Genomic DNA, 22,096 nt, shown 5'->3' on the forward strand with positions numbered 1-22,096 from the left:
GCTGCCGAGCAGGATACCCTTTGCGTGTCTGGCTTTCGATCTTTCGTCGAATCCATCTGTCATCGCAGGGTCCCAAGCATGTCGAGGCAGCGTCGCTTGAAATTTGTCGCAGTGTCGGTGTCAACAAGGTCAGAAGACCGCCGACCTCAACGGTACTGTAGCAGCCAAAGCTGTTTCATTTAGTCGAGGCGGCGCGTGTGCGCCTCGTTGCTCCTTTCCATGAGTACCAGGTGTGGGAATCCCCGCAACACTCGTTGTCGCTGATCGGACGTCTTCAACCGGATGTAAAGAGCCGTGCGCTTCATGGAAGCGCAGAAACAGATTCCGAGAGGCGTCGCTTCTATGACGAGCCACCAAATCCGGTGCATGTACCATTCGACGAGCGCATTCGCCAGAATTGTGTCATTGGAACTGCACGAGGTCGTCGCAGGCCGAGGTATGAAAGCAGACAGTCGGCGCTATGGACGCTGTACCTAATCACAAGACCACAGTGAGCGCCTTATCAGGTGGGGTTGCGCTTTGCACGGCACAAGTGAATCATCGTTGCTGTTTGTGGTGCCGAAGCGACTAGAGAACAAGAGAAGGCTGGGACCTGCATCATCAAGGGAGCCGTCTCCTCGATCATCGTGACGCTAGAATCACACACTGTGTTCTATGCGCCAACGCGTCTTGCGGCGTTCCTATGTATATGCCTGGGCAAGCGAGGGACCTCACGAAGCGAACCCCCTCACAAGCGACCTTGCCGGCAGGCTAAACCTAAGCACCAAACAAAGACCGCAAATTGCGAGGCACGCGAGCCTCCACCGACGAATTTCCGCCCTTTCTGAGCGCAGCTTCGTAACAACCGAGCGAGGGTGTTCGCACCTTGCTCGTGACCTCATCTTTCCCAAGCCATGCTTGCGTTCGCACCGAGTGCGTTGGGCGACGTTCACCGACGATGACTACTGAGTCCGGAGCGTGAGAACAATGCGCCAGGTTTCAGAAACCGATTGCCTCTCTAGGCGCAGTATGAGGAGCAAAGGCGTTGCTGATCGTGGGCCAAGTATCGGTGATCTGGGCGTATGAGAATGGCCGGGAGGAGTCTGAACCTTGACGAGGCCTTTTTGTGTTGCTGAAAAGTCAGCTTGGTGACGCACCAAGAAAATCAACGAGAAAGCCCGACTCGGCCATGCTACTTCGTACGTGCCGGAAGAATCACCATGTTTCCCCACTTGACAGGCTTCCGTCGGTCGACTGATCCGTCGCCATCGCAGCACATGCTTGCGTCACGCAGTGTTTTCTTCTTGGTTAAGCAAGATTCGCGTCATCGCTGTCGACGGAGCTCGTCTGCCGAGCATCGCGTCTTGTTAGCGCAACAGCATTCCGATCCAGGCACACCTCAAACATAGACGTTCTGAGCCACCATTCGAAGCGGGCGTGTGAGAGGATCCCGACGGGTGTGTCTTGTTCGACAGATGTGTGCGAAACGGCGCGACGAGGCAGCTTTCTAGAACTCTGACCTTCAAACGTTGTTGAGGCGCATTTCGGCGGATGGAACATCACCTGCCGCTATGTCGATCCAATGTGTTCTTCGGCCAACCTGGGCGATCCATCCCAGTGCCTCCCAACATCTTGCCAGCTCATTCAGTCGAATCCATGAGGTGATCGTCGACGAAAAAATATCGTTCAAGCTCAGCAGATGTCTCGCACAGCAACCCACATGCTCTGCTGCGACACACACACTCACACCAAACTCCGACTGTATCCGTTGCGGCTCTCCAGGCGTCCGCTCAATTCCCGACGGATTTTGAACCATAGCCGTTTGTTTTGCGATAAAGCTCCGCTGTGCGAGTTTCCGTTGCCCAGGCGGTTGCGGGTGGTCACCGCCGTTCGCCGATTGGAGCATTCTTGATCGACCGCAGCGAATTGCATTTGCGAACGGTTGTGCTCCCGCTTTCCGAATGTGCAAGAGCCGAGCTGGTCGTAAATGCGAAGCTCGCGGGTTGGGGACAAGCACATGTTCTCGTGACAGCATCGACGTCGATCGGGCAAGAGATCGTATCGCTCAAAACATACCGTGTGTCAAGCAAAGGCTGCTGACTGGCATCTGCCGGACAGCTCTTTCGCGCAGTAGCTTCGCGTCGCATACCGGTGTCTGTTTCACCTCAGACCCCCCCGCAATACGCGACACCTCCCACACTACTGTAATTGACCGCATGGTGGGGTGGTGTTTCCCGAAACCGTACCTGGAATGTATGTACGCTAAAGAGAGGTGCTCAGTCAACTAGTCGCCGAGGTTGTCTGGCTCGCCGCGGGCAGGCAAATCCATGCTTTGAGTACATCCGGCTGCATTTCGTCACGAGACGTTGGGCACCACATGCTGACTGCTACAGAAAAGGTATTCTTTCGAGAAAGGAGAAAGGCCTTTCGAAATGGAGGACCCAAAAAGGTTTCTGGCTAATATTGAAGATGTCTGCAAGCACGGGTTAACATGTTTCGCGTACCCACTCCATCTCCTCACATCGCATACCACACACAACCCAGAGCTGCAACTTAAGATAGGCGATCAAAACGAGCGTTACGAGTCCAAAAGGAGCGTATCTACAAAGACGATCAAAAGCACAGAGGCCAAATAAGCCAAAAGAGAGAGAGCGTGTACGAATCGCAAAAAGTGAATTTTCGAATGTCCATGAGTTTCAGCACCGATCCTGTAGAGAGTCCATCATAGAGATATCTCATCGAGTCAACGCGCTCGATACAGCTTCGCGGAACGACTTCTTGAACCTGTCCAGACCGGGCGCACTCCTGTGCGGTCTGGTCTCCCTCGGCAGGTAAGGATCCGTCCTCGTCCTACCCTTTCCATCACCCTGGATCTGGATCGCGTGGTGCTCCTCCGTGTCACCCGCGGCCCACCTGCACGCGATCTCCATCTGCCTGTTGCGCTTCCTCCTGGCGTGCTCAGCGAGCGAGTTGATGTCGCGCATCGTGGCGGCGTCCAACGCACCCTCGTAATCGGGGATGCGATCAGGATCCACCGACTGACCGCCTTCCGACGCCGCATCGTCCTCGCCAACGTCCGCAGCGGGCGGGTTGGTCCAGATCTCAGCGAGATCCTCCGTACCGGCACCAATCGTCATCGCGAGATGTCGGAACCACGCAAAGAAGCTGAACACTGTAGGCGTGGAGTCGGCGGCCGAACGAAGGAACTTGTACCAAGTCGGCGCTGCGTCGTCGAGCATCTCGGCGATCCCGTTCACCGCGTGCAGCGGATCCATGACACGAGCGCGAAGACCCGTGAGGTGATCCAGCAGTCGGCCCAAGAACGCTTGGAGGTCCATCACCGCGTTGCCTACGCCCTTGACCTTGTGCAGACGCCTCACCTCCTCCATCAGCGGCTCGAACACAACGGAAAGCGCATCGGCAACCATGGGGTCCTGCAGCATGCCTCGAACTTGCGCTCCGTCGCGTTGCAACGAAAGCAGACGCAGCGCCCTCTGGAGATCGAGGATCAGTCGGTAGCCCGGCTCCTTGTGGCTGTTCTTCTTGGTGATTGAGGGCAGCGTCTTCATGAACGCCTGGTACGACTGCGTGGCATCCATGACGCGCTGCACCTCGATCTTGTTGAGCTTGGGCTGTTCCGATCCACGCACAATGGCAGCAACGAGCGGAACCTCTTCCTTTTCCGCATGCTGTCGGATGAGACGCTTGAGATCGTCGGGCGAGTCGACAAAGACGCGGAGCTTCTGGAACATGACTTCCGACCCGATCGACGCACGCAGATCGACAAGGTCCTCCTCGATCGTCTCGGGCTCGTCTTCCAGCATGACGTGCAGCATCGACTGAAGGAAGCCTCGTCGCAGGAACTGATCCCTCCATGTGCGCATCATCTGAGCCACGGGCGACTTCATGGCAAAGGCGAGCTTCTTCCAGGGAACCGACTCGTAGACGTCCTGCATCCTCGCCAAGTTGGCACGCGATTCGTCACCTGCAACGAACACGCCGTACAGCCAGCGTGCCATCTGCAGGTTGCCCCACGAGACCATCTTCTGGTAGTCCAACGGCAGACGCGCATAGTCCGGCGTCTCGCGAAGCGCGTCGTACATCTTGAGGAAGCCATCGCCCTCGACGCAGTCGAACCAGATCTCGTCGCGCACCTCGCGCAGGTCGTGAACGTCATCGCCGGCTTCCGCTGCGTCTCGTTCGTGCTCCTGTCGACGATGCCTGTCTTCCCTGCGTCGCTCCTGAATGTCTTCGTAGTCGCTGCGACGCAGGTTGCGTTCAGGGAACCCGCCGATCGTGAGGAAGTTCTGCGTCTCGTTGGCATGTCCAGATTCACGAACCGAAAGCGCGTCGCGCAACCAGCTTCGGAGCTTGTTGCGTCGAGCCTCAAAGTCCATGGCGCCCGCAGCAGGGGGTCTACGACGAGAGCCGTTGGAGCGGTCGAGCTTGTCAGCCGTGACTGGCGGAGGAGGCGGCACGCGCGCAGCGTACGGACTGCGCTGCGTGCCGTTCGGTCCATCTTTGCGTCGCATGGAACTGTTGCGCGAGTTGGGCTGAGATTCCTTGCCAGTGAGACGGCGAAGCGAGCCCTTGCCCTTCTCCAGCAGCGACGCACGGTTCTTCGGCGCGTCCTGGCCTTTACGTCCGCCAGCGCGCGAAGGACCTCGTCTAGGCTGCAGCGTTGCATCGGAACGGTCGTCATCGTCCTCCTCCTGATAGCGTTCATCCGCGGTATCCTCAAAGACGTCGCTTTCGTAATCGGAAGCAGCGTCGCGGCCCAGAACTGGACGGCCATTCTGTTTAGCCGAGCTGTAGCGCCTTCGGCCATCGCGTCCGCCTCCACGAAGGCCTCTTCCTTCAGGCGATTGGCGTCCTGCAGGTGCCTTGTACAGCGCAGCAGAGCCGAGACCGGCTGCGTTGAACCTCGCAGAGCGCTCCGATCCAGAGGCGTAAGGGCTGGCATCTTCCACGTCGCTCTCGCCCTCGTCTGGGCGACCACGTGTGCGGGGCAGAGGCTTGACAAAGGCAAAGGGGCTGAGATCCTTGATTAGGTTGCGACGGAACTCTTCGAAGTCATGGTCGTTGCGCACGACAAACTGATCAGGCGCGTTGGGGCGTCGAAGACGGATGATGTAGTCACGCTCGCTGACGCTGTGCTTTCGGATGCCGACGAGATCGACTTCGTAGCCGCCATACTTGAGCCGATCCAAGGGCTTTCGGAAGGCGTAGTAAGCTTCGGGAGGCAAGAGGTTCGACGCCGGCCAAGGCCAAGACTCCTTTTCGACTGCTTGGTCATCGTCAAAGTATGGGTCGCCAGGTCCCACGCGCAGAACAGCCGTGACGTATCGAGAGGCCCACTTCGACAGAAGATGTCTAATCGAGCCGGTCGTCGAGACTGCACTGAAAGGCGTTCCATCGCCTTCGCCGTGACGGTCGACCCAGGCGCTCAACGAACGGGTCTGAACAGCGCGAAGGATCGGCAGAATACCTGTTAGGAAGTAGTTGCGAGCGAGCGTAGCCTTGTCGGGTGGGCCGCCGACGTATCGGTCCGCCTGGTCTTCGGCAGCGACGAAGAGCGGGAAGGTGCAAAAGGCGTTCTTGAACAGGAATCGCAACAACGGCAGGTCCGGGACGGTAGGCTGACTGTAGAGCATGCCTAGCTGCGTTCCACGTCGGAAGACGGCTTCCTCGTCCTCGTCTTCATCGATGGCGAGCAGATCCTCGTCCGACGACTCGTCAAAGTCGTTGATTCGCGAGTCGTCCTCGATGTCCGATAAGGCTTTCGGTGCTCGTCGAGTGGGGCGCTGCGGCTTCTCGAAGCTGGTGAGTAGCCAGGCGCGATCCAGTTCCCATCGAAGCTCTCGGAGCGAGAGCTCGCGCAGGAAATAGTGCGTCTGCTGAGGGGAGAGGTCCTTGGTGAGCCACTGACCCTTGGAGCTGTTCGTGCGCTTGCGGCCTGCGTCCAAGGGGTCTGCAACGCTGGGAGCGACGCTGGGCGTGAGAAGGTATCGTCCCTTGTTGGGAGCCGGGATGTCGCGTCGGTAAATGGAGCCGTCTTCGTTGACCGCAGGCAGCTTCTCGACGACACGGCTGCCCTTTGCCAGCTTCTGGGTCTTTGACTTTCGAGTGGCAGCAACGAGGCCACCCGCGATGGCAGCACCGGCCAGAGGCGCGGCGGGAGCCGGTAGATCACGCTGCGTATACCCGCGCTTCTCGTCGACTGGCTCTACGACCGATGGAGGCGCAAGTTCGTCGTCGGCCAGTGCAAGCTCGGAGCCATCGGTCATGGATGGCGGAGCGGCATAGTCGCGGGTCTGGACAGGCTCCTCACGATCCTCGCCGACGTTGAGAGATTCAGGAGCAGCGTTGGCAGCGACGAGGACGGGCGGCTCCTCCTGTGCAATACCTCGAGACTTCTTCTTGTTCTTCTTGGCCTTCTTCTTCTTGATCGTTGCCTGGACGCCGTCATCGTCACGGGTGGAACCGGTTGCAAGGCCTGCAGCAGCAGCAAGACCGCCGAGGCCGGCTCCCGCAGCCAGGGGAGCAGCGAGTGCAGGAGCGGGTCTGGATCTGTCGTGCACGGCTTCGTCATCGACGACATACGGCAGCTCGGAGGGGGACGTGGCTTCGAGCGGCTTCTCCTGCGTTGCATCGCTCAGAACGGAAGCTTTGCTGCTCTGCCTACGGTTCCTCCTCGGCAGCAAGGTGACCTGCGAGGCGGTTGCCGGGGTCTCGAGCGAAGCCGATGGGGCCACCGTGTCGACAGAGCTGGAGGGTACTGCAGCCGCGGCTCGCGTGGCGGGCTCTTCGGATGCGGTGAGGCCCAACGCATTTGCAGCCGGATCGTCCTTGGCAGGAAGCCCGTTGTTCTTCTCGCGAAGCGCGTCGAATCCGATCATGGCGGCGAGACCACCCAGAGCTCCGCCGGCAGCGGCGCGCAGATCCATGCTGGGCTTTCTGGAGCGCGACATGTTCTCGTCGTCAATCTCGCGATCTCTGACGGACTGCATCGAAGCACGCTGACTAGGCACGACAGCGTCGTTGTGGCTGAGAGGACCAGAGGCGGGGATCAAGGGCGACGAGGGAGGAATGACCGAGGCGGCATCGCTGGCGTCCAACACGCTAGGCTGGACACTCTCCGCCACCGATTTGGAGCGCACGTGCGGCGCCGCGACCACATCCTCGTCACCATAAGGATCTACGAGTTGAGGAGATCGGGCATTCTCTGCGTCACGTAGGGCGATGGGTAGCGGGATTCGAGGGGGAGCGTCCGAGGTAACGACAGGCTCGTCGGCTGTGCGAGCCAGGTCGGTGCCATCATCACTATCAATGACGGAAGGAGGTTGACGTGTGCGGAGACGCGAGCCGGGACGAGCAGACCCGAGCTCGCTGTCAAAGTCGGAGGTGCCGGTGCTGCTGCCTCGGATGCGAGGGGAGCGTGCGGAACCCAGTGCGACGCCAGAAGCAAGAGCAGCGGAGGAGGCACCTCGACTGTCGGAGCCTCGATCGCGTCTGGAGGTGGAAGCCATCGACTCGGGTCTTTGGCCGAGGAAGCTTTTGCGGCTGCGGAGTTCGCGGACGGCTCCGTAAGAGCGACCAAGCACAACGTCGGTGTTTGCGCCTTCGCGTGTCTGACCTACGGGCGCGTCCGATGCCTTCTGCTTGCGGCCAAGACGCTTCAACCTGCCAAGTACTCCACCTTTGCGACGCTTCGCCTCGCCCTGGAGCGCCCAATCCTCTTCTTCGGGTGCGAGCTTGTTGGATCGGGAGTAGGCACGAGGTCGAGTAATGGGGGCGGCAGCGAGATTGCTTCGGCTGCGGTTGCGCGGTGTCGGAGCGCGACGATCGTGGTCATCTTCGTCGTCGTCGCCGTCGTCGTCGTCGGTTTGCTCATTGACGTAAGCACCACGGATGGCAGGGGCGGGCCTGGCCCTAGTGGCTGAGCGAGCCGATCGAGCTTCCTCATGTTCTTCGTCGTCGAGAAGGTCATCCTCGTCGAGGTCGTCTTCCTCCTCACCGTCAATGTCTTCGTTTGCGGTGACGGCGTTCTCGTCGGTCTGCGTGATGAAGCCTTGTTCATCGTCGTCGCTGTGGAAGTCGTCCGGATCGGTCTCGCCTTCGCTGATGAGGCGTGCAGGCGGACCGCTGTCACGGTTGGAGCGGGCGAGTGTGTTAGGGTCACGGCCCTTTCGATCGGGTCCCTGGTCTCGGAATCGATGACGGATGCCTGGACGAGCAGAGCGGTGACCCGGCTCCACGTAAGGTCGACGCATCGTGATCGTCACAGCCTCTCGCAGAGCGCAGGGTACAGAGGTGCTTGAAGTTGCAGTTGCAGTAGCTGGGGCTGTGCTACCGCGACGATATTCTTGATCGCTTGCGCAGCTCTATTAGGTTCGGTGTGAAGACGGCCAACGGGGTATCGTGGAGAGGGACGCACGCTGTAGCAACGACGAGCGGTGTCTGCTGATCTACACGAGTCGGGCCGGTCGGTTTAGACAAGATGGATGTCAGGAAGAAACGTCAGCGTCTCCAATATGACCTGAAAAGCGGATCAAAGCCAGCCCAGACTCCGAATCGAAGCATCGATGGGAACGGATGGACGGAGCATCAGCGCAATGAGAATCAGCTAGCGAGGAAGCAAGTAGGCAGGCAGGGAGGCAGTGTAAGCATGTGAGAGGTCAGATCTGTGCGAGACCTCGAACATTTGCGGAGCTTGGCTTGGAAGGTGAGCCATTCTGGATCGATGCGAGCATGCGGAATCACCTTTGGCTGCTCCTGCGCCTGAAACGCGGAAGAACGGATATACACTAAAATTAATATAATTGTTATAATGATTTCATCAGAATCGCACCATGTCCGCGATTTCTCGAGTCAGAAAGAGAGAGAGGGAAAGCGAGCTCTTGCGACAGATCAGGAGTTGTCAAATACCAGTGAATGTAGGAGCAACTGCAGCAACAGCTGAGTATCTTATGGTGTGGCCGACCGACGGATTGGACGGGTGGATGGATGGATCGACGGACGCGAAACCTGAAATTCCAGTCTTCTCACGGTCTGCTCGCTTGCAGAATGCGTCTCAGCCATCTTGACTCGACGCTCTTCTGCCTTTTGCTCATCCGATGCAGCACAGCCCTTCAGAGGGTAAGCAATGCAATTGTAGGGACGAGCGACGAGCTCAAGTGCACGACGGCGGCCTGGGCGTGCTTCGGAGCAGCCGCTCCTTGCGTGCGCCGTTACGGCGGGCTTCATCTTTGAGAACTTGACACTTCGCCGATGGAGAATCGCCGAGCCCGTCGGCAACATGATCCGTCCCGGGACCGCCGTTCGGACCACCGTTCCAACAGACAAATCTTTAGCAATGAGTGCAGAGAGCGACACACAATGATGGTGGTCCAGGCGAGTCCGGCCAGGGTGCGGGCCAAAACCGTACTTCTCTTTGAAAATCACGCAGAGCGATCGGATCCACGCCTAAGCGAGCGAGACCCTTTGATCGACGACCACGTCCTGAGGAGACGATGTCGAGAAAGCCCGTCTACAGAGATGCATCTCCGTCCTCATTCCTCTGTCTCTTTCGCATTGGATCTAGGTACGACTCAGGACCTAAAGCTGCTTGTTCAGCTAGATGATGACCGGCATGCTTGTCTCGACTGGCATGGGCGAAAAAAAGTCGGTCGTTCCTTATAGGAAGCAGAGAGAGAAGACGGATTCGGAATTCTCTCCCACTTGCCTGCGGACTTTATCTGCAGCTGCCGGGTGACGTGACTTTGACAGTTACAATTGCACAGGCACGACCGCGCTCACGGGAGGGAATTTGAAACCTAAGTTGCAGGCAAGTACCGATCCACCAATCTGAGAAGTTGAAGCTGAAAATTCGGAATTGGCTTTCTCGCTTGCGTGGTCGCCATGCAACTTTGAAATTTTGAGAATGGACCCGAAGCGGAACACTGCAGCAAGCACCGTTGATCATCTTTGTGTGGGGTGAGATCGTCGACAACTTTCCGTGCAACAGTTGGTACACAAGGAGATCTTAACATTTCTCTTTCAATCCCAGGTTAACTGCACATAAAGAAAATCTTAACATTGCTTCCAGATTCAACCTCTCTTTTCCCAACATCTTCCGAAGGTCTCCTCAAGCTGGTAAGAGGCGCCCCGACATTGTCCGATGCACGACGACCGGAACAAAATCTTTGACTCAACGCTTGTCGACCGTTGTGTTCCCTGCAGCAAGGAGGTACACTCATGCGCATGTCATCTGACACAGACACGAGCTCCAAGCCAGACCCTGACCTCTCAGACGAGGTGAACGTGGAACAACTCAATCTCATTGCGAGTTCCACGAGGTGATACTCATACATGGGTGCGTGAGCCCGAAGGGAGACGTGGCGACACCCGAATCCCCGCACGGAAGATGCGGGAGTATCAGGCTCGAACGTTTGCTTCAAGGGTCACAACATCATTTCAAGAAGGCTGGGGTCACGAGTGCAAAGCGGATGAGGGGTATCATTAGATTCAAGGCGTAAAGGGTGATATGGTAGTTTCCACACGGGGTCTTGTTGAGCTGGCTGGGTATCTGCGAAACTGCGATGGGGCCAACTGTTCGACCAATCAAGAATGCCAGATGCGAGCCATCGAACGATGGCTTCGCGCTGTTGTCTGCTGACAAGCCGCGTCGGCTTTGCAAGCAAGGTTGTTTTGCTTCTTGCCGCTCTTGCTCAGGCGAGAGCCGATGTTGGCAAGAAAGGACTGTCGCGGTCGGGAAAAGTAGATGGCACCAACATCCTTGTCTGACGCTGCGTCGAGCACGGCTGCTGGCGCATCTGAGTCGTGACTGTCCGACGAGCCAGACATTTCGGATCCTGAGCTCGAGTCGCGCTTGGCGAGGCGAGGCATGGATGCAAGCATGCTGTCGCTTCCAATGGCTTGTTCCAGTGCCTTGAGGCCCGCTGCTTTTTCCGATGCGATCACGGCTGCTATGCTGCCTGGGACTATCGCTACAACGCGTGGTGCTGGTGCCGGCGCCGGTACGGACGCTCGCTCGCGGCTCCGGCACGAAGGCGAGACGTCGATCGAGTTGCGTCCGATTGTGTTCCGACCGTCAATCCAGCAATGCGATGTGCGCTCCGATTTATGACGAATGTGATTGATGCGTTTCAGACGCCAGTCGAGGTACGAGAGCTTCTCGTCGGTGAGCGAGCCGCGAGGTGGCGGTGGACCCGACTTATCGTCGAATCGGTGACGACGACTGCTATTGCTGGCTTTGGTCTTGCTCGAGCTGTGGTGCTTGCCCTTGCTGGATGAGGACGATTCCGCGTGCTTGTCGACGCGAGCGCGGCCCGACAAGGCTGTGAACAGCGACTTGGGCATGGTGAACTCTTTGTCCTGCATCTTGGAGGGATCGGCCGTTGCGGCAGGATGGCAGTGGCGGCGGTGCTGGTATTCAAATTCTGATAGGAGAAGGTGATCGCTCAGAGGCGAAAGGAACAAGGCAGGCGCGATAGGGACGACGGATGGTGGCGTGTGGGGAGGTGATGTCGAGGCGATCGTCTTGGGCCAATGAGGAGCGAGGGGTGTATATAGTTCTGTGCGGGGAGAAGTCGACGCTAGTGGCTGGAACAAGCTCACATGAATCCGAGCGCTACGGAAGAAGTGCATGGCAACTTAGGCAGTGCAGTAGCGCGGGAGCCCATGCATGCAAAGGCACAGTGAAAAGTTGGAGAGATGGCTCACCTCGCCACGCTACAGGTGGCGGCCAGGAAAGACTCGGTTGGACTGCCAAGCTTGGGCAAGAAAACAGCTTTAGTACACCAGAGCCCAAATTTGCTTTCAACTTGCCCTGTGGCCACAGTCGAGCGGAGTCTCAATAACACAGAGGGTGCAAAAAAGCGAATGCAAGAGGCGCAAGAATTGGTTGCTGACCCCCGACGCTGTGCTCGAAAGTGAAGAGTCGAAAGCTTGGCCTCTTGTACTTTGTCTCGGCTAGGCTCCAGACCTGATCAGCTGGTCGTCCCTTTGCCCACCCGCCGTCAGCAGGCCGCTCTGAAACTATCAACGGTCTCACCAGCCCTGATCGAGCTGGACGGATTGTCCGACATTGTGCACTCCGATCGGCACCTTCCCATGCTTCCAGAGAGACAGGGCGAGGGTGTTAGGGTCGGCGGACAGAACGCCCAGCCTGATTGCTGGAACGCCACGCGAACAACTTCTCGCTTCGCAGCAGGTGGGAAAACGAAAGCCAAGACGGTTGAGCAGTCGCAAGCTCGGCTCTGGTGGATGTGGCCAATTTTTTGCAGGGCGGAAGTGTGGCTTCCCGTTGCCATCGAGATCTGTGGGGTCGTCTGCTGCTGGCCGACACGGGTCACACGGGAAGGCGCAAGCGAACAAGTAGGGGGCTTGTACCAGGGACAGTGCCGTTGTGCCTGGCCTTACCACATCCATTACGGCTGTAAGCGAGACAACTTTAAGCAGTAGTGGCAGCGTGCCCGGCTGCTGGCGCGGTACTAGTGCTGTTTGCTGTTTCGAAATTTTCGGGCAGTCTAGTTCGGGCAGATCAGCAGTGTCGCGCTCTGCTTTAGAGTGGAGCCGGTAATTTTGGCCCAAATTTGAAACTGTCGCTTGTATTGGACGCTGCTTGGCGTAAAAGAGGCAACAGGGATCTGGAACCTCGCAGACCCCAAGCTCTAGATGCAGAGTCCAGGAGCAAGGAAAGGTCTGGCCAATTTTTTCTCTCTCTCGCTTTTCGACCCTCTCTGCTCGTCCAAATGTCGACCCTTTTCCGCCCTTTTGGGTGGCTCCCGCTGCAAGCAAATCCAGCCTTCGAACTCGATTCCGGGTATCGAACCTGACCCTATTGACGCAACTTTTGCAACACGACGGCGAGCGAAAAGCTGACCGTGACCGACACGTCCAGACCTTCAAGTGTCCAGAACGGCGAAGCGGGAGAAGCGGGAAAGCTGAGGAGAGGACTCACTTGGCATTCTGTGCGTTGGACGTCACGAAGCGCTTTCAGACCTATCATTGTACATTGCCTGCGCGCTTTGAGCGACTCGGTTGACATTGTACCGGCTGTCAGGCTTTGTTGATGAGGTTACGGGCGTCTCTTGGCCGTTTGGGTCTGCCGAAAAAAACCTACGGTCTGCCACATGGCGCATCTCGACCAGGGGCGACGAAGCAAATGTTTGCAGTGTCTGACACGGATCCTGAGAAATGTCGCTAGTGGGAGAGAAATGTCTGGCGGCCTGCCAATTCATACAGGGTCCGCGCACATTGTGGATCAGGAACAGCAAACATCGACGATCTAGCCTTGTACTGTCCTACCCTGTCCAAACCACTCTTGCCACTGCCAGGAAGAGGGGGACTACAAGCAACGATGGACCGCGGTGGTGGAATTGACGCGGGAAGATTTGAGACGAAAGGCTGAATTCGCAATTTCCTATGAAACGATCTGCGCCCGCACGGAGAATGTCTCTCTTTCTCTCTCGGTCGCATTGCTGCTTCCTCCCCCTTTCGATTCGCTCATAGACACACTCGCTGACGCTGATCCGGGTCAAGGTCGGCATGAAGCTCGTCCATCGGACGGACGTGACTTCCTAGGGTAAATCGAGCAATCTTCGTCATCATCGATCAAGGTGCCGAAGCCGTGATGTCAACGCCGTGCGAAAGGGTCTGCAAAATCTCCGACAAGTGACCGAAACAGCTCTTGCTTCGGCGTTCCTAGTCCGCTACTAGCCAGACAAGTTGTTATGCGACATCGGTAACTTTGGAATCGTTGGGATGAATGGACTCGCATCAGCCTGAATGGCATCCGCGTGCAAACCGCCGTTTCGAGCTGATCGGCATCGTCCCAGAGTCTTGGATCGGCGATGAATCTCGTTTCGCGAAAAGACAGTCTCTGTCGCGCGGAAGAGCGAGGGTGCAAGCCACATTCCTAATCCACCCCAATTTTGGAGACAGGTTTGCCGAGCGAGCCTGCACTCCTCGAGGCGATTCCTTCCTTTGTTCTTGCGAGGCGCCGCGTCGCTTCGACCGTCGAGTGCGCCTTGTGCATGCGCATCGACCCTGAACGCGGATCTGCTCCGTTAGCGTACAGATGCCGCCGGCGGACGTTGTGCCGGTGGCGTTCGAGATCGACAGTCCCGACGACTGTTGAGAGCTGGCTAGCTACTCGATCGTCGCCTGACCAAGTCAGTGTACAAGTAGAGCTGGCCAGCGTGACAGGTGAATCCTCGGAAAAAACACAAAACTCAAGACGCGTCTTTGTCAAGTCCTTCTGCTAAGAAGTGTTGGTTTGACATGGGCCGCAACACGAGCTCGGTATGCTCCCGTCCTTGCCGAGCGCGCTTCACAATGGGGACGAACTTGCAATGCAGCAGCCTTGAATGCAGCAGCAAGGCGTACTGTACAGTGCAGAAGCGACCGCCAGCGCACTCGATGCAGCTCTGTGCGCTAGGTTGCAACCCTCTTTCTGAGAACGCTCGATGCCCATTGTAGTCGCCGCTCTCTTGCAGCACCACATGCCTGCATTCTTTCAGATTCAAGCAACCGCGGCGTCCTCACTGTGCTGTCTCTGGTCAGCTTCGTCGCTGCCTTCCGCTTTGACGAGCAGATATGACGACCCTCGAAAACGCCGTGATATGTCCAAGCGAAAGACCGGTGCAGCCTCTGAGATCACAGCCTTGGTGGTCAACCGAGTTTATCGACCGAGATCGACAGTGTTTGTTGTTCATGCCTGTCTCGTGTCTGAGCCAAAGGATCGACGCTGCGGCATGGCTGGCCCCTTGCGCCCTTGCTACCCGCCGTCTGCTCCCAGACCGCCGCTTGCCTGCACCGCCCCGCTCTCCTGTCGATCGATCCATGTCTACTCGCCTACTTCCCTCCTTAAGATCATCCCCTCCCATCCCTTTCCTCTCCCTCTTCTCGTATCCATCCCCTCGTACCACTAACAAGACACTCTCGACCTCACAAGCTGGCATTGTGATCCAAAGTCTGTTCCTCCCTCTCCTCTGTAACGTCTCAACCATCTTCCACCACATCCGATCCTCCACCTGTCTCTCTGCTGCAACGTTGTGACCTTCCGACCCCACACCCTCCCCTTGTTCCCTCACAAGCACCTCTGCATCTCACAATGAAGTTCTCTTCCGCCTCGCTCGCGCTCGCAGCGCTCATAGCCAGCACTACGTTGGTCTCGGCATCCAACCTGGAGCACTCCAACATCGATTCTGTCGTCCGTCGACACAACCACAGGCAACATGCTCGTGGTAGCTGCTCTTCCTCGAACCACTCCAAGCCCCACAAGGCCAAGCAGGTATCGTCTGACCTCAAGAAGCCTGCCGGCTCCAAGTCCAGCTCGCAGTCCAAGTCCGGTTCTTCGTCCGATTCCTCTGCCAACTCCTCTTCGTCTTCCTCTTCGTCATCGGGCAGCAGCTCTGCCCACGGCAAGACCTCGGGAGGAAAGATGGGTCTCTGCTGGGCCAACGCCAACGGCATGCCCATCAGCAACTTCGACTTTGGATCCGTCTCTTGGTTCTACTCGTGGGACGCCACTCCCGGTTGGGATGCTGCTCCTGTTGACAAGCTCATGTACTGCCCAATGCTCTGGGGATACAAGAACGTCGACTCGTTCAAGAAGAACGTCCTTGACAACCAGAACTCCAAGTTCAACCAGCACAAATGTGCCATGGCCATGAACGAGGTAAACCAAAAGGGTCAATCCGACATGAGCCCGCAGGATGGGTGCAAGCTCATCGAACAGTACCTCCTGCCCCTCAAGGACAACGGATGGTATCTCATGGGCCCTTCCACCACCAACGCTCCCGACGGCAAGGTTTGGTACCAAAACTTCAAGAAGGCCTGCCCCGACACCTTCAACAAGCTCGATTCGATCGCCATCCACTACTACGGCACCGACGTCAACGACTTCAAGACCTACCTTCAGGATTGGTACAAGACGTTCGGCAAGGAGATCTGGGTCACTGAATTCGGCTGCACCAGCTTCAACGGTCAGCCCCAGTGCGACAAGACCAAGACCGACAACTTCGCCACCGAGATCGCCACCTTTATGAACCAGCAGGATTGGGTCAAAGGCTGGGCACCGTTTGCTGTCATCCAGAATTTGCAGGGTGTCAGCGAGACGCAGCGTCTCAGCAACGGCAACAGCCCCACTGCGCTCTTCCACACTTATGCTCAATCGAGCTAGACTCCTCCACGCGGCCGCTCAGTCTGACAATCCTCACACACTCTCTCACTAGCTTTTGCTTCGCTCACAAGTTTACTAGCTCAAGACCGCCGCGATCAGGTCATTGCTTGGCGTCTCAGTTTTGCATTTCATTGTCTCATTTGCATGGACAACTTCTTGAAGTCCCCTCTCTCATTTGTCTTCCGTTCTTAATCTTCAACACTGGTGTCGAGGGCTGCAGTGCGGTCCTCACCTTTGTGCTCTGCTTGGATTTGTGCTTGTGAACGATGTGTGTATTGCAGTCAGAATGTTTGTCAGAGTCGAGACTGTCTGCCGCCGTGGCGCTGCTTCCAACCGTCAACGAGATCGGCGACCTCCTTTGCGATTCCGAAACTGGCCTGATACCCAGCCGGTCCGATTCCATACGAATGCACGACCGTCAAACCACTCTTGAGTGTCTCCAACTCCACCCTGGCTCCATTCTCCCTCGCTGGTCGCAACCCGACATTGTGGGAGATGACCTCGATGTCCTTCCACGTCTTGCCCTCGGGTACGATTTCAGGTGCCAGTTTCGAACACTCTTCCATGATGGATTCCGCTGTAGCACGATCGGGCGTGGTCGCAGACTCGCGGGCTTGAAAGGTGCCTCCGAGGATGACTTGGCCGGATCTTGCGCGAGGGATGACGTAGCTGGCGTTGGGCTTGTCGACCTTCATCACGCATCGAGCTGCCTGGTTGGGAGCGGCGAAGGAGGGAACGTTGATGAGCACGGTTTGACCGCGGATAGGATACACGTCTTGGTCTCGTACGTCGATCAAGTCTGCTGCTCCAACACCGGTTGCATTTACGACCAAGTCGCACGTCGGAACGATAAAACGGATAGCAGAAAGAGACGTCAGTGTTGAAGATCGTCGGATTTCCACAGGAGGACCTGCTCTTGTACCGTCCAGCAGTGTCGGCTTGGTCGCAGTCAGCTCCGACACCAACCATCGAGTGTACAGCGGTACACTGATCGTGAACGACTTGAACTTGACAGCAAACGATCCATGCGTCCCATTGGGTAGAACGGCAAATTCCGGAGTGAGACTGCTGAACCAGAAATCCTTCGCTTCTCGCTTTGTTGGACTGATATCGGTGAACTCCATCATTGCCATCACTTCGTCTGGTAGCTGTGTGTGTAGTTCGAGCCATTTCTTGAATGTGACCTCATCTCGACGTTGCGCGGGGATGTCGTCGAGCGTAGCGAAGGAGAACCAGTTGGCGCCGGCCCATGGGCTGGCAAAGTTTTGCGAGAAAGAGTCTTGCGGAAGATCGCGGGCGAGGATGGTGACTTTGTAACCTCTTTCTCGCAGCTCGTATGCGTCGGTGAGTCCGAGCACTCCTGCACCGAGGACGACGACGTGAAGCGGTTCCGCCATTCTCGAGCTTCAGATGAGAGCGAAGTAGTGATGTATCGTTGTTTTGTGATGGTCGACAGGTTGACAGGTGTCGGGATTGGTCTCAGATGCCGAGTCATGAGTTCCTCTGGTCGATTGGAGGGGGTTATCTGGTGCCGGCTTTTCCGCCGCGCAAATCAGCGAGCCGTACTGCTGCGTATCCACGCGCAAATTAAGACTCAAGGGTCCTTGCGTCACGCGCTACCCGCTCGTCGCTCCAAGTTCCGACCGACACCTCGTAAGGCTCCTCTTTACGATCCAGAGCAGGCAACGGCAGACATGGACGCAACCCCACCAGTTCCAATCATCTCGCTCGGAGGCGAGGGCGACGAGTCGCCTCTGGGTCCAAAGATCTTGGACGCGGTGGTCCAGACAGGGTTTTTCTACCTAGCCGACCACGGCATCACCCCCCAAGAGATCGATCTGCTCTTCAGCCAGAGTGCAGAGTTCTTCCTCCACGAACCTGAAGCGGAGCGTGTCAGATGTCAAGATCGCAACAACAACACTGGCTACACGGCGATGCAACAGGAGCAGCTAGATCCGACCAGCAGAGCGGGAGGTGATCTCAAGGAGTCGTTTTACCTCGCCGGTCTATCTCGAGCTGAAGGCGGTTCTTCTTCAGTCGATCCGCAATATCGGCCACCTTCGCAAATGCTGCCACCAACGCTGGCGCAGCACCGAGAGGCGATTTCAACGTTTATCGAAAAGTGCAAAGGCATCTGCGATGCGGTGCTAGCAGGCTTCGCCGAAGCAATCGATCTACCCTCCAACTTCTTTACCGACTCCCATCACGGCCAACACGATCGATTACGTCTCATCCACTACCCTCCGACTCCCATCGTCGACCCCGACGCCGAATCGACGCTCGCAACGAGCATCCGTGCCGGCTCTCACTCCGACTACGGGTCGTGCACCCTGCTCTTCCAAAAGGATGTCGGTGGATTGCAAGTGGAGACCAAACCGCAGCAATGGGTCGATATTCCTCCGCAAAAGGGATGCATCGTGGTCAACGTCGGTGACGCGATGGAGTTCTGGAGCGCAGGGCTCTTCCGCTCGACACAGCATCGCGTGGTGCTCCCGCGCAGCGCGTCAGAGAGCGGATCCCGTTTCTCGGTGGCATACTTTTGTCAGCCGGACGAAGACGCTCGTCTGGTGCCGCTAGACATATCGGACAATATCAGGGAAAAGTGTCGAGGCGACTTGATGGCGAGGGACGAGTTCCAGAGGAGGTGTGCTGCCAAAGGTGTTTCCAACGCCGCCGAGTTGACAGGTGGTCAGCACTTGCGTGCTCGTCTGACCGCCAGCTATCGACCCACCCGATCGTGATACACCCTCATTCCTGACGTTCCATAGATGTAATGCTCTACGAGATCGCGACGGTGCTTCTCCTGCTTGCACAACATTGCTGTGTGCAGATGTGCCGGTCCAGTGAAGTGGCAGTTAGACCAGGACGACATGAGTGATTGCCGATCGGGCCCGATAAAGATATTACAGACGAATCGGTGATGTGGTGCCCCTCGGCAATTAGTAATCTCTTGCGCGCGATACAGACGTCGACGGAACTCCTACATTTTCAAGGTGCTCGAAGCGAGGTCGTGATAGCCGATGGCGAAGCCCGCCGGTGGATCTGTAGAGACGAGCGATGGCCATAAGACTTGGAACAGGGCCGTGATAAACATCCGGTCCGGGCTGTTGTAGACAGTATCTGGTTCGCTTCTGAGAACGATCGATACTCCGACTATCGACTGACGAAAAAAGAACCATTTTCAGAAGTTGGATGTGTCGAGATGCTCGATTGCGACGTCTTGCATGAAATTTCCGATCCTGAGCTGCCAGGCACCAAAAACCATGGCAGCTCGCTTCTTTTCGTTGTCGCTTTGAACTCCTGCAACCGTGGCAAATCACAAGGTCTCGAGGGCCAACTACGCCGTCGTTGAGCTTGCTTGTGGTGTCAAGAGCGCATCGGATCGGCCAACATCATGAAGGTCGTTCTTGGTTCGATGGTGTTGGTGGTCTACAGCTATGGGAAAGGCGAGGACTGCGTACACCTCTTGCCATTCTGAGATATTATGTTTGATGCAAATGGTCAAGGGCGAAGTACCTGGAATTTCGTTCTCGTCGACGCCGCCAATTTGCACGGAACGGATGCCTCCACTCAAGTCACAAAATGGTAGAGAGACGCCGCTGCTGCTTTCGCATGCATCGCAGAATTGTTTTGTTGTGGTGAGCGCTTGCCGCCCTGATCCGCACGGAAATTCTGGCGGCCCGGCTCTGCACAACTCAAAGTGCGCCAAACCGCTCGTCGATCATTTTCTTTCCCACACTCCACCATCCCACTCATCACGCATACCTCGTGCTCTTGGTGTCAACTTTCCGCTTGCTCTGTAGCTCGCTTATCTCCCTCCGATAGTCTTTGCCAAGAGCTTGCATAACGCCCGTCTTTCGGCCCGTAGGACTAGACCCTCGATTTAGCGCCGTGTCATCAACGCCGCACTGCCGCCGAATCGGTACCTAGCAGCACACTCGTCCCACATAATCTGTACACCGTGCAGCCCTTCCGCGCGCGAACAGGGTTACTTGGCGTAACGCTCCTTCGGTCCAACACTCAGTTTCCACCTGCCCTCCCGCCTCTCTCGATTACCTGCCTGGCACCACGTAGAGTGGACCGTCCCTGAACAAAGATGGGTAAGTACAAATCAACTTTGCGACCCTCCCGGGGGCCTTTTGACATAGGCTGCCCGCAGCACATCCTATGAGCAGCCGCATGGTCAATCATTCGTGGGCCTTGCTGCATGCCTTTCCAGGAGACGGTGCCTGCTTCCTGATGGCTCAAAAGTCGATAGAGGGGTTCTTGGTCTCAAGGCGAGCTGTGCCTGGCTGTACATGCTCTCCACCGACTGGTAGCACGGGATGTTGTTGCTTCTAGGCCACGCTTTTGTCGATTCAAGCGGGCCCCACGTTGGCCTCTGTTTGCTCCTTTGAGTTCTCTTGCATGCTGTCGACGAGCCTCGTTCCGAGAGGTTGCGACTCAAAGGCAGCAGCAACAAGGTCGCACCGACCGTTGGGCCACAGAAAGGGCTCGTCGGCAGTCTTGAATCGTAGCAACTGTGTTTGCTTCGAGTCGGGCTGCTCTGTCTCTTGAAAGGATCTTGAGCTTCGAGATTCCTCTCAAGACCACGCAAAATGTTGACAAAGACGCTTTGTTCGGCTTTCTTTTCTTTTTGCGTGATGTTCCTCCGTCCCCTCTCTCTGGCCTTTGCCCTTTCGTCGCTGTTCCGCGCACCGCTTTGCTTTGCTTCGCTTGCGCTCGGAACCGGCGGTGATCGGCTTCTTTATTTCGGGCTTCCCTTCGCTTGTCGAACGCCCGACTTCGGCATCGATTCCGATCCTGATGTATCGCGCACGGTGGATTTGATTTGATTGGGTTGATGTGCGATTTGGGTTGGTGGCGCTTGCATTTCGCTTGGTGCGCTTGTTCTTTGCGACGGTGATTTGGACCTGCAGCGGACCTGGTTACTCAACTCGTGCCTATCCTTTCCTCCATCCTCCTTCCGGATGGTTCGACCCGTGAGTATTGCTCTCGTTTCCGACCGTTCTCCTTGCCGCCTCGGTTGCGATCTTCGTTCCTTCTGGGGCTCTCTTTTTTTAGAAACCCAAATGGAAATGAAGGCAAAAATTATTCGCTGCACCGCCATCGGCAATCAGCCGCTTCGTTCCCTTTCCCTTTCCCTTTCCCTTTCGCTTTTATCACATTTGTCACCATTTTCCACCTCCGACGCTGTCCGGCTTTTGGCTGCCACACCTGTCATCCTTTCTAGCCGCTTGTCTTGATTCCACCTCGTCACCGCCCTCCTCTCCGCCATCACCTCTGTCACATATATCATCCTCCCTCCGTTCTCCTTCTAGCGTCACTAGCCACTGTCGCCTCATTTGCACGACCGGGTGACTTGGAGTATCTTCGTGGCTTGCTCGTCGCTCGCTTCATCTACGCTCATCCTCACTCACGAAGGGTCGTCTACGACTGGTCAACAAGCCGGTCTCCACCATCCATCGTGAGCTCGAGCAGCTTTTCGAGCACGAGCCTGTCATCGATCGACTCGGCGTCATCGTCGGCATCGGGGCAGGCACCTTCATCGTCTTCCTCTTCATCTTCATTGCTATCTTCGTCCAGCGTATCGACCACGACAACCATGGCTGACACGACACGAGCCTCTCCCATCGCTACGACTTCAATGTCCAATTCGGTCTCGACTCAAACGTCTCCATCTACGCCTTCCTCGTCCTCAACAGAAACCGCAACGGTCGGCACGTCTTCTTCCACAGACTTTTCAACCACAAGCTCAACGTGAGTACATCTACTACCCTTTCTGTGCTCCGTTCACTGCAAGCAAGCATCACATCTGACGCCCTTATTCTGCACGTCTTTCGATTGCGCATTACTTAAAAACCTCGCAGATCGTCCTCGACGTCTTCGACGACAGTAAGTTCGACCTCGAGATCTTCGTCATCCACT

General features: G+C 56.9%; 8 protein-coding genes across 8 annotated transcripts; 3 read left to right on the forward strand and 5 right to left on the reverse strand.

Moving 5' to 3' along the window:
• Positions 1-340: 340 nt before the first annotated feature.
• Positions 341-1,911, reverse strand: PHSY_002184 (hypothetical protein; the record flags this gene model as incomplete). Its single annotated transcript, XM_012332808.1, has 2 exons — positions 341-473; positions 1,727-1,911. The coding sequence occupies 2 exons, from the start codon at positions 1,909-1,911 to the stop codon at positions 341-343; spliced, it is 318 nt and encodes a 105-aa protein (XP_012188198.1).
• An 803-nt stretch (positions 1,912-2,714) lies between these two features.
• PHSY_002185 (hypothetical protein) lies at positions 2,715-8,252 on the reverse strand (the record flags this gene model as incomplete). The annotated part of the gene is made up of 1 exon (XM_012332809.1): positions 2,715-8,252. One exon carries the CDS (start codon positions 8,250-8,252, stop codon positions 2,715-2,717), a length of 5,538 nt encoding a protein of 1,845 aa, XP_012188199.1.
• Positions 8,253-8,479: 227 nt separating this feature from the next.
• On the forward strand, positions 8,480-10,320 carry PHSY_002186 (ketopantoate reductase; the record flags this gene model as incomplete). Its single annotated transcript, XM_012332810.1, has 3 exons — positions 8,480-8,649; positions 9,045-9,117; positions 10,201-10,320. The coding sequence occupies 3 exons, from the start codon at positions 8,480-8,482 to the stop codon at positions 10,318-10,320; spliced, it is 363 nt and encodes a 120-aa protein (XP_012188200.1).
• Positions 10,321-10,581: 261 nt separating this feature from the next.
• On the reverse strand, positions 10,582-11,361 carry PHSY_002187 (phosducin; the record flags this gene model as incomplete). The annotated part of the gene is made up of 1 exon (XM_012332811.1): positions 10,582-11,361. The coding sequence occupies one exon, from the start codon at positions 11,359-11,361 to the stop codon at positions 10,582-10,584; it is 780 nt and encodes a 259-aa protein (XP_012188201.1).
• A 3,736-nt stretch (positions 11,362-15,097) lies between these two features.
• Positions 15,098-16,168, forward strand: PHSY_002188 (hypothetical protein; the record flags this gene model as incomplete). Its single annotated transcript, XM_012332812.1, has 1 exon — positions 15,098-16,168. The coding sequence occupies one exon, from the start codon at positions 15,098-15,100 to the stop codon at positions 16,166-16,168; it is 1,071 nt and encodes a 356-aa protein (XP_012188202.1).
• A 293-nt stretch (positions 16,169-16,461) lies between these two features.
• Positions 16,462-17,565, reverse strand: PHSY_002189 (D-amino acid oxidase; the record flags this gene model as incomplete). The annotated part of the gene is made up of 1 exon (XM_012332813.1): positions 16,462-17,565. The coding sequence occupies one exon, from the start codon at positions 17,563-17,565 to the stop codon at positions 16,462-16,464; it is 1,104 nt and encodes a 367-aa protein (XP_012188203.1).
• A 96-nt stretch (positions 17,566-17,661) lies between these two features.
• Positions 17,662-18,909, forward strand: PHSY_002190 (oxidoreductase; the record flags this gene model as incomplete). Its single annotated transcript, XM_012332814.1, has 1 exon — positions 17,662-18,909. One exon carries the CDS (start codon positions 17,662-17,664, stop codon positions 18,907-18,909), a length of 1,248 nt encoding a protein of 415 aa, XP_012188204.1.
• A 198-nt stretch (positions 18,910-19,107) lies between these two features.
• On the reverse strand, positions 19,108-21,775 carry PHSY_002191 (hypothetical protein; the record flags this gene model as incomplete). Its single annotated transcript, XM_012332815.1, has 5 exons — positions 19,108-19,328; positions 19,685-19,773; positions 19,934-20,094; positions 20,225-20,333; positions 21,603-21,775. The coding sequence occupies 5 exons, from the start codon at positions 21,773-21,775 to the stop codon at positions 19,108-19,110; spliced, it is 753 nt and encodes a 250-aa protein (XP_012188205.1).
• Between the last annotated feature and the right edge of the window lie 321 nt (positions 21,776-22,096).

This window comes from Pseudozyma hubeiensis, assembly GCF_000403515.1.
Source record: "Pseudozyma hubeiensis SY62 DNA, scaffold: PHS22, whole genome shotgun sequence".
In the NCBI taxonomy this organism is placed as follows: Eukaryota; Fungi; Basidiomycota; class Ustilaginomycetes; order Ustilaginales; family Ustilaginaceae; genus Pseudozyma; species Pseudozyma hubeiensis.